This window comes from Lacerta agilis, chromosome 4 (assembly GCF_009819535.1).
Source record: "Lacerta agilis isolate rLacAgi1 chromosome 4, rLacAgi1.pri, whole genome shotgun sequence".
Classification (NCBI taxonomy): domain Eukaryota; kingdom Metazoa; phylum Chordata; class Lepidosauria; order Squamata; family Lacertidae; genus Lacerta; species Lacerta agilis.
The window spans coordinates 56,164,757-56,174,718 of NC_046315.1; the positions used below are offsets into that span (position 1 = coordinate 56,164,757).

General features: G+C 41.1%; 1 protein-coding gene across 4 annotated transcripts in view; it reads left to right on the forward strand.

Annotated features, from left to right (window-relative positions):
- MED14 (mediator complex subunit 14) overlaps positions 1 to 8,174 on the forward strand; it is a 35,226-nt gene extending 27,052 nt beyond the window's left edge. For 2 of the 4 annotated variants that reach the window (XM_033147158.1, XM_033147159.1), the window contains exons 23-31: positions 235 to 343; positions 562 to 693; positions 1,220 to 1,402; positions 1,996 to 2,231; positions 3,175 to 3,354; positions 3,803 to 3,910; positions 4,011 to 4,136; positions 5,154 to 5,343; positions 7,594 to 8,174. In XM_033147158.1, coding sequence (XP_033003049.1) covers positions 235 to 343; positions 562 to 693; positions 1,220 to 1,402; positions 1,996 to 2,231; positions 3,175 to 3,354; positions 3,803 to 3,910; positions 4,011 to 4,136; positions 5,154 to 5,343; positions 7,594 to 7,667 — 1,338 coding nt within the window. In that variant the 3' untranslated portion in view covers positions 7,668 to 8,174. The remainder of the gene's footprint in view (positions 1 to 234; positions 344 to 561; positions 694 to 1,219; positions 1,403 to 1,995; positions 2,232 to 3,174; positions 3,355 to 3,802; positions 3,911 to 4,010; positions 4,137 to 5,153; positions 5,344 to 7,593) is intronic. The other 2 variants (XM_033147161.1, XM_033147162.1) reach the window with 2 other exon arrangements.
- The last annotated feature ends 1,788 nt before the right edge of the window (positions 8,175 to 9,962 follow it).

Below are 9,962 nucleotides of genomic sequence, written 5' to 3' on the forward strand. Positions count from 1 at the left end.
GTAAAGTACAGACCACATAATAGACTTGGAGATATAATAGAAAGGAAAAATGGCTCTTGGAATCAATGGCTTATGTTGGTAATTTGTGGAAAGATAGTGTAAAGAAGTGAAATGCTAGTCTTGAAAATCAGCTTTAAAGTCCAATGCAAAACTTCTAAGTAATAGATATTTAAAGCATGTAGAATTCTTGGGATCTATATTTTACTATATCTAATAGAGGCCTTATTTCAACAGTCTTCAAAACAGACAGGAGCACCAGGGGCTTACCCATTGACATCACCCCCTACATCTTATCACAGTACAGTCACCCCATCACCTTCCATGATGCACACACAGTCCCCAGGTAAGATGGCTGCCTTTTATGCATTGCCAGTAGCAGTTCATGGCATTTATTGTTCCTAAGGTGTTTCATAAATGAAATGTGGTGCGTCCTGTGTTTTTATAAATGACTGTACCTTCAAATAACCTCAACAACTTACTAAGAAGAGAGTTCTCTTTAAACCTGGAGAGGAATAGTTGGGCAGTATGTAACGTAGTTGCTGTTCTGAATGTCCCCTTTAGGAACGCTGCATCCTGCAAACTCTCCGAGCGGCGCATTAAGAGCACCGTCACCAGCATCATTTGGTCCAACTCCTTCTCCTTCATCTCTTGGAATCACAATGGGACAAAATACGAACTATGCTAGCCCTCATGGTAAGCCCATGACTTGTACAGCTAGATACTGATAGAAAACGGACACTTCAGATACTGTAAAACAAACAACCCCTTTTCCTGACTGGGAAAGTGCACTGCTCCATTACCCGTTGGGATGCAGGCTCTGAAATGACAGCAACTGTTTCTTCACACACCTGAACTGTTGCTCCTACTTAATCAGGAGCCGCTGTTGCTGACAAATCACTGACTTTTTCAGCAGGTAGGAAAAATTGGAGCAAATAGTCTTGAACTCCTTCTAGTGGAATGGTTTCTAAAATCTCTTGAGTCAGCAGACATTGTTCTGCAGCCTTCTGTGGTAAGCAGAGCAAGCAAGCCCCTTATCAATGAATGGACTGAGCAATAAAGCATTCATTTTTTAAGATTCACCACTTAAACAATGTACGTAATCAAGGCATGTTTTATGTATTAGGCTTTAGATAGGCAGGGTCTAGGAAGGCTATGGATCCCGGTGTACAGACAGTACACCCAGAGAAAGCTGCCTACAATTTTCTTGCAATTTCTATAGGTCCTATAGATCCTACTTCACCGTACACAATGATGTCTCCAAGCCAGCGTGCAGGGAATTGGCCAGGGTCACCCCAGGTCTCTGGTCCCTCTCCAGGAGCACGTATGCCTGGAATGTCACCAGCGAACCCTTCTTTACATTCTCCCGTACCAGATGCTTCTCATTCCCCAAGAGCAGGAACAAGTAAGTAATACCAACAAGCGGTTGCAAAGCCAATAAAGGGGATGTTCAAACTTAGTATTCCACTACAAAATGCTGTTGACATGGTTATGGCAACCCAGTTAGTCAAAGGCAGGCAGACAGGCAGGGATAGCTTAATTGGTAGAGCATGAGACACTTAATCTCAGGGTTGTAGGTTCGAGCAAAAAAATTCTGCACTGCAGGGAGTTGGACTAGATTACCCTCGTGGTTCCTTTCAACTGTACAGTTCTGTGATTCTATGACTGAGTTATTTGTTAATACAAAATAAACAAAGTACATTAATCAAACATTATTGTGATTTGAAGCTAAGGTGACTATGCAGTCACCTTAACTCTGGAATAGTGGTCTGAGTAGTTAACCCTCTCCATTTGCACGAGGGAAATAGAGGGAATTGGACACAGCCATTAACTGTTTCTTAGTCTTGGGAATTGTTGGGAAAATCCTGGGGTGCTGAGTTTGGGAAGGTGTCATTATGCCAAGTCTTACTGGGAACTGCCTAGCATTTTAAATGTATGTAAATAGTGATGCATCCCTAGACAGGAAGAGTGAGGTGTGCTTTTTCTTATTTCTACTAGGTTCCCAAGTAATGCCAACAAATATGCCGCCACCTCGTAAACTACCTCATCGCTCTTGGGCTGCATCCATACCCACAATTCTCACTCACAGTGCCTTGAACATTCTTCTGCTGCCCTCTCCCACCCCCGGGCTTATGCCAGGGCTGGCCGGAAGCTATCTCTGCTCTCCACTTGAACGTTTCCTTGGATCAGTTATCATGAGAAGACATCTCCAAAGGATTATCCAGCAGGAGCCGGTACTTAAGGAATCAAAATGTTTAGTTCCTTACACAATCGCTTTAAATTTAGACTTCTCCTAGCTTCTATGCAATAAGAGAAGGAAGTAAATTTCTGTTGTGCAGTCACAAGGCCTTGTGCTAATGGAACTGCTATGTTGGGTTCTGCCCATTGAAATTAATGAACTTATATGAGTCACGGCCATTACTTTTAGTAGCTCTACTATGACTTTGTTGGATACAGCCTAATAGGTGTTAACCATTCTGCATTTTAAGAGGTGTGAAATGGGATGTGCTTTGTGATGTTTTAACCACATTGAGTTGGTATACTGCATTGCTGAAGGACAGTGGTTTTTTAATTTTTCTGCCCATAGGGACTACTTTCTACAAGTCTGCCAGAGAACTCTTACATGTTCACTGTGGAGTCCTGAGCAGAAAATTCTGGGGTGCACACTCAGTTTGTGTAAGTGGTGGTGGGGCTCCCATGCAATCTAAGACTGCATCCTTGAATCATTTGGAATAGTGCTCAAGTGGGCTTTCAGATAGCTTTTCCGCCATTATCAGTTTCCTCAGCAGGTAGCTCCTGGATTCCTAGCAATGCAAGTGGAAAATTGCTTATTTAACACTTAAATTTGGAAAAACATGGTCCAAACTTTGGCTAAGCCATAAACTCTATTATTTGCATACGACCATCCAGTATTTGCGTATTTGCTAGGATTAGTGAAATAGGAATTAGTATTGACATATCTCAGGGCTTGTAGGGGAAGGGTTGAATAATAACAATATAAGGACTGGTTGTTGTTGTTGTTTGGGGAAGGCAGGTGGAGATGTACCTGGCAAGCTACATGCAGCCAACCTTAAAATGCTTAGAACTTGGGTTTGTGAAAGGTTTGCTCCTGCTGCTTAGAGTATAGGCAGGAGCTTATTTCTTGCATTCTAATCAACTGTCTTGGCTTTTAAACAGCTACAGCTTATGAACTCCAATGAACCAGGTGTAATAATGTTCAAGACAGATGCCCTGAAATGTAGAGTTGCCCTCAACCCTAAAACTAACCAGACCTTGCAGCTAAAAGTAGCACCTGAAACTGCAGGGCAGTGGAAACAAGAAGAACTGCAGGTTTTGGAGAAATTCTTTGAAACCAGAGTATGTACCCCATCTTACTTTATTCGTAATTTGATGTTTGATAAGATGTTTGAAAACAACATTCATAAAATAAGTTCATAATGCATCACACATATGTGATTCATGTCCAGTGAGCTTATCATGCAGAACTTACTCATGCCAGTTTAGCACCTCCCTAAAAGCTGCCAGGCTGACATTGATGTTCCATGTGATTTTTCTCCTTTATATGTTCCTGGTCTGATGCTTGTGTTGATCATGAACTGGGCCACTTCATATTCTTACCGTTTTCACCTAACTTTCTAGCATTTATTGTAGAGAATTCCAATTTGTGAGGTTGCCATAATGGGAATTTCGCATCCTTGTGCTGTTATTTTGATTTTAGTAGGATTTGTGATATGGATTAAGAGCAGGATTGAAGAATCATTGAGCTGCCTAAAGAAATTCTAATAACACATTGCATTCACTGTAGGTTGCAGGACCACCCTTCAAATCCAATACTCTAATAGCCTTTACAAAGCTGTTAGGGGCACCTCCACACATTCTCCGGGACTGTGTACACATTATGAAACTAGAGCTGGTAAGTTGGTTTTAACGTCTTCGCAACATTCTGTATTATTTCTCATAACCCAGTCTGGATTGTTCATTGTCTTTTTCTGTGGCATGTTTTATTGAAACAGTTTCCTGATCAGGCCAGCCAGCTGAAATGGAATGTACAGTTTTGTTTGACAATTCCTCCAAGTGCTCCACCAATTGCTCCTCCAGGAACACCGGCCGTTGTGCTGAAATCCAAAATGTTGTTCTTTGTAAGTAGAGCAACTAAGTCAGTTCCATGTTTGGTGCAGTCTTTGACAGTGTCCAGTTGTAAGGAGTAGTCTAAATATGACTTCCGTCAGCCACTGTGTAAGTAGCAAATGAGATACCTAATTACAGAATATATTATCCTATTTTCATCGCCTTGAAGTCTAGGAACTGAATTGTTCTGGTTATACAGGAAAGTGAGGGGCAGATGGGGCTCATCAACCTAGGAATCTAGCCCATCAAGGAGAAGGAAAACACTATTCCTAAAGCTCTGCTGCCTTGTGGGATATCCTCAGAAGGACAGGCTAAGGAGTAAACCCTACACAAATCTGGAGTGGAGTCCATAAGACGGTTGGATGACATCCTGTATGCCTTCCTTCTGGCAACTCCTGCAGCCAAGCTGGTTCTAAACAAATTGCTCTGCTTCCCTTTGGACCACATCAGTATGCCAAGAGGAGGGGTCTTGTCATCTGGCCAGCCTAGGACCTACCTACCTACCTACCTACCTACACACACACACACACACACACACTCTACCCAGGCTTGTGCCCCAGGGTAATACTAACACAGTGGTTTGACTTCACCCCCGGAGGCGCACTCCATTATCTCTCAAGACAGATGGATGCCAACAACGATATATGAAACCAAAATATAACATTTCAACATGTTCCATTGCTTCAGTTGGGGTTAAGGATGACTAACTTAAATGCTGAAGTTGCTGCTTCTGCTATAAGAGGCCGTGACTAACACAACTCTCTGCAGTTAGTCCCATAGTCAATTTTTTTTACAAATAGGGCACTATATTTGATTTGTGCTAGTTTTTCTTTTCACATAATGCTATGTAGAAGGCACCTACTTTTTCCATAATACGTAGCTTTGAAAGTTTGCATGTGTGGAATGGATTCAAACTGGCACAGTAATAAACACCATGCTTGAACTCTCATGATGTTGCCATATCTATATCAAAGGTATATTGCAAGATTTGCTGTGATTACTTTTTGCATATTCTATTCTGTTCACAGCTTCAGCTAACACAGAAGACTACAGTTTCACAGGAAGCCATGAGCATAATAGTCCCCATCATTTATGATATGGCTTCAGGTACAACACAACAGGCAGACATCCCCAGACAGCAGAACTCTTCAGTTGCTGCTCCCTTGATGGTTAGCAATATTCTAAAGAGGTTTGCAGAACTGAATTCGCCACGACCAGGTACTGTACATGTCCAGTAGGTCAAAACTTCTGCATGCTTGAATGGACAGAGTCCAACCTTTTAAAGTTTTTAAATTTCACTTTACCACCAGTGTTGCTTTACCCCTTTTTTTGGTTTTGTTTTGTTTCCTGAAAACTGACCTCGTAAGACCTGGCTTTGGATTACTGCATGTTAGTGATAAATTGTTGAATATATACCTCTCTGTGGTGCCAGAAGGGTTGCATTATTGACACAACATGGACTTTATGACACTGACCAAGGAAGTGTAATGCACTTAATGACTTGGCTCTTACTATTGTAGTCACAGCGACACGATTTTAACTTTTGTCATGTGAGCACTGTGTATATATTTCTGTGAAAACTAGTGCTTGTTAAGTCATCTTGCACTGTAGGAATGTCTTCCCATTTCTTGTAATTTTACTGTTACAAGGTTTTACTACCTGTCTTGTTCTCAATTGTACTCCTCTGAGGAAAGCCTGGGGTCCAGGAAGATGGAACTACTTATAAATTATTCCATAAAGTATCACCTTACAGCTCTGGCTTATACTTTCTGTATCTCATGACTAACATCTCGCCTTGACTGTATCTTCTCTCTTATTTATGCTGCCTGCTTTGTTTCTGTGAGAAACTTTTGTATTCAGTTTCACTTTTCCTTTAATAAAAGTGTTAGAAACTTTTGAAAAGTGATTTTTTTTTAACAGTTTTATTCTTGGGTATGATATTTTTACCCAAGACACTAACTTCTTTAATGGAAGATTTTCTCCCCTCAAAGGATATCTTTGTTGCTTACTTATTCTTGGTTTAACAGTAAAAAAAATCATTATAATAGTTTAGGGTTGTTTTTTTTTAAAAAGTGCCAGCATATTCTTAGTGTAGTGTTATAGCGTAGGCATGAACACTGATTCTGAGACTGCACTGTGTGGATACGCATACCATTTGACTACACTGAAGCAGCTTATAGGATTGATGTGGTATGTGTGTCTGCCTCTTCAAATGCTTGCCTTTACTTTTGGCAACACTCCATCCTGAACCCCTGATCGTCACTGAGGTAACTGCGATGTTGGGAGGGGTTAGCCTTGTGTTTCTACCTGGGCAGTAAGGTTCAAGGTGAGTTATTCAACATCCATGCTGCGTGTCACTAGCAGTTGGAATATCGTGCATGCCACCCATAATTCATGCATGCTCCAAAGAGCAACTTTCAGCTACCTTGGCACTGATGATTGTGGGAGGGAAATGCAGGTATAGCTTCTATACATAACTAAACAAGCATCATCTTTACCAGTGAGGCATTTTGTCATCAGGCTTTACTACACAGGGCCATGGGGCTTTATTGAAAGGGAGGGGGGAGTTATTGGAATTGGCAGTTGCCGTTTTGTTCCATTACTCCAAAATATAATGGCATAATAATAATAAAATGTAAGCCATCTAAACTGAAGTTTAGAGACAACTTCATGGCTACTTTTCACTGCTTTGTCATTCTGAAATTGTAAGTGGAAGCACAATGCACATGTAAGTAACCTATTGTCTATTAGTGCATTCTTGTAAAATCAAATCCTCATCAAGATTCCTAATCCTTAGAAGTGTCCACAGCAGCACCAACAAACCAGCTCCAACACCAGCTGTATAGCTTAGTTTGCTGTGATTGTTTTTGCCTATCAGGAGATACTGGCTGAGCTGTTACTTTTGAACTGGACGCTTATCTTTGTCTCTGAGTCTTTATTGACAAGGAAGTTTGGTTATCAGTCAGCTTTGCACCCCTCATTTCCTCCAAGGAGCTGAGGGTAGCACATGTTGGGGGGTGTTGTATGAACTCTGCTGGGCTGAGAAAAATGCACTCGCCCAATGCTATATGAGGCAGGGTTTTGAATCCAGGTCTCCTTGGCCCAAGACCAACATTCTGCACCACTCTTGGGTTTTTTGCTGCATGGAGGGCAAGTATTTGCTACATTTGGAGACTCCTAATGGTCCAGTTGTGGTTGAGTGAACAAACTGCACCTTATGAACATGCTGATTTGTATTTTCCACCCCAGCTGGCTACACTATTTCCAATAGGTTAGAATAAAGCAAACTTGCTTAACGTTGAAGTTACTTGATTACTGTTGCACCTGGTTGTAATTACCTATTTACAAAAGTTTGAGTTGTGGTGTGCTTTGTGACAAAAATTGAAATGCATTTGATTAAGTTTATCACTTGCCATAACCCGACTTGTTTTTTCTCCAGCTAACTTGTGTTTCTTTCCCTTGTTCTAGGTGAATGTACAATCTTTGCAGCTGTTCGTGATTTAATGGCTAACCTTACACTGCCCCCTGGTGGGCGTCCATAGGCTATTTTTAAGCAAAGGGTAAAAATCAGATGAAGAGGCAAAAACATTTATCTGAAATAAGCCTTCAGTTATATAAAATGGAAGAGACATTTTCACGTGTCACATTTTAAAAAGAGCTAATACAATGGATTGGCCCACTTTCAGGGATGCACTTTCATCAGACTTTTTGTACAGCAATCTGTATGATGTTTTAAGGAGACATTTCAAAGTCGTAATAGATTTATGTATCCGCTTGCCAGTAAATAGAGTTAAAAATATTCTGTTTTATACTACAAAGATTATGAAAATGCCAAAATTTGTTTATTTAAATGTTTTTTTCTTATGTCTTGGTGTAATAGTCTTTTTTTAAAGGCAGGTCTGTCATTTTTTGAATACTGTAAAACTGTGACAAACTTTATATTGAAACTGTATTTTAATATGACTGCTTTGAATCCTTACATTTAAATCTGGGCTTGTTGTAAACATGTCCCCCCAAAAGCAATATTTAATAAACTAGATTTAAAAAAATGTTTGTGTGTTTGCTTTAAAAATGTTACATTTTTTATGTGAAAATAATTATGCCAGATTGCTTGCTTATGGGGCTGTTTCTGGGTAGTTCGTCACTGCCTTAAAAGCTCAACGTACTTGGTGCACAAAATTTAGAAGTAGGAAATTGCCATTTCCTTCTCAAGTACAGTAGTTTAATACAGTGGTGCCCCGCTAGACGAATGCCTCGCTAGATGAAAAACTCGCTAGACGAAAGGCACTCGCTAGCGGAAGGCTGCCCCACAAGACGAAAAAGTCTATGGGGCTGCCTCGCAAGACGGGGGAAAAAAATTTGTCGCGAATACCGCTACTTTGTATTGGTGCTTCGCTAGACGAAAAAATCGCTAGACGAAGAGACTCGCAGAACGAATTCTTTTCATCTAGCGAGGCACCACTGTATCTCTAAAAGTTGGATTAAGCAAGCAGTAAGTGGTATGATTTTGCAGATCTTCATACCTGATTTAAGGCAAGTTCCTGAAGCACCCTGAAACTAGTTCAGTAGGCCTTTTGACTACTAATAAAAGAGAGTGAGGGCAGCATTCTGTGCTGCACAGCAATTGACTTTGAAACTCAGGGATGTAGCAGAAGCAGTTTTTAATGGAGGGACTTACTTTCATGCGGGTGGCGCTGTGGTCTAAACCACTGAGCCTAGGGCTTGCCAATCAGAAGGTTGGCAGATCGAATCCCCATGACTGGGTGAGCTCCCGTTGCTCGGTCCCAGCTCCTGCCCATCTAGCAGTTTGAAAGCACATGAAAGTCCAAGTAGATAAATAGGTACCACTCTGGCAGGAAGGTAAACGGTGTTTCCATGCGCTGCTCTTGTTCACCAGAAGCAGCTTAGTCATGCTGGCCACATGACCTGGAAGCTGCAGACAAACGCCGGCTCCCTCGGCCTATAGAGCGAGATTAGCGCTGCAACCCCAGAGTCGTCTGCGACTGGACCTAACGGTCAGGGGTCCCTTTACCTTTACCTTTATGCATATAGAGAGGGGAAAGGGGAAAGCCCCAATAGGTGTACCCAACTAATACAGTAGCTAAGGTTGTTCTCTGAATTCTAACTATTCTTAAAAGTGTTGCATGGAAGCCGCTTGAAACAGCCTCTGGGGAAAATCTCCCTCTTGGCAGCTGTACCTTGTAGAGTAGCTTGCTACATGGAATGGCAACATTACATAGTCTTCCCCTGTTCACCAGCAGCAGCCACAGAGACACCTGATGCTGGCATGGCAATTCCACATGACAATCCCAAGTGGTAAGTTAATGTATGTTAAAGATTCCCATATGGTGCAGCTAGTAAGTGGGCGCAATTTGACAGCTTCCATATCAGTAGAATATTGATAATCGAGGACACAAAACACTAGAACATTTAAGGAAACATGGAACATTGTTTAATATCAGTAATAACTGTATTTGGAGGTTACATTATAGCCATTAATAGGCAAAATACAGGTTAGCTCCGATTTCTTTAACATAATGCCCATCACATCTTGTGGCAGTGAATTCCGTGAGTTAATTAGTACTTCCTTTTATGCGGCTGGCCAATCAATTTTGTGGGTAACTCATGGGTTATAGTTCTTCCATTGCATTTATCTAAACCAGGAATATTTTATAAACTTTTATCTTGCTGCCCTTTTGGGTTTGTCTTTTTTCCAATTGCCAATAGAAGCTTCCTCAGGAAGTTGGTAGTTTCTGGTATGTAACTCACGACTGCTGGCAAATGGTCTGACAAATACCTAAGAACATATCCTGAGAATATAGATCATATATTGAAAA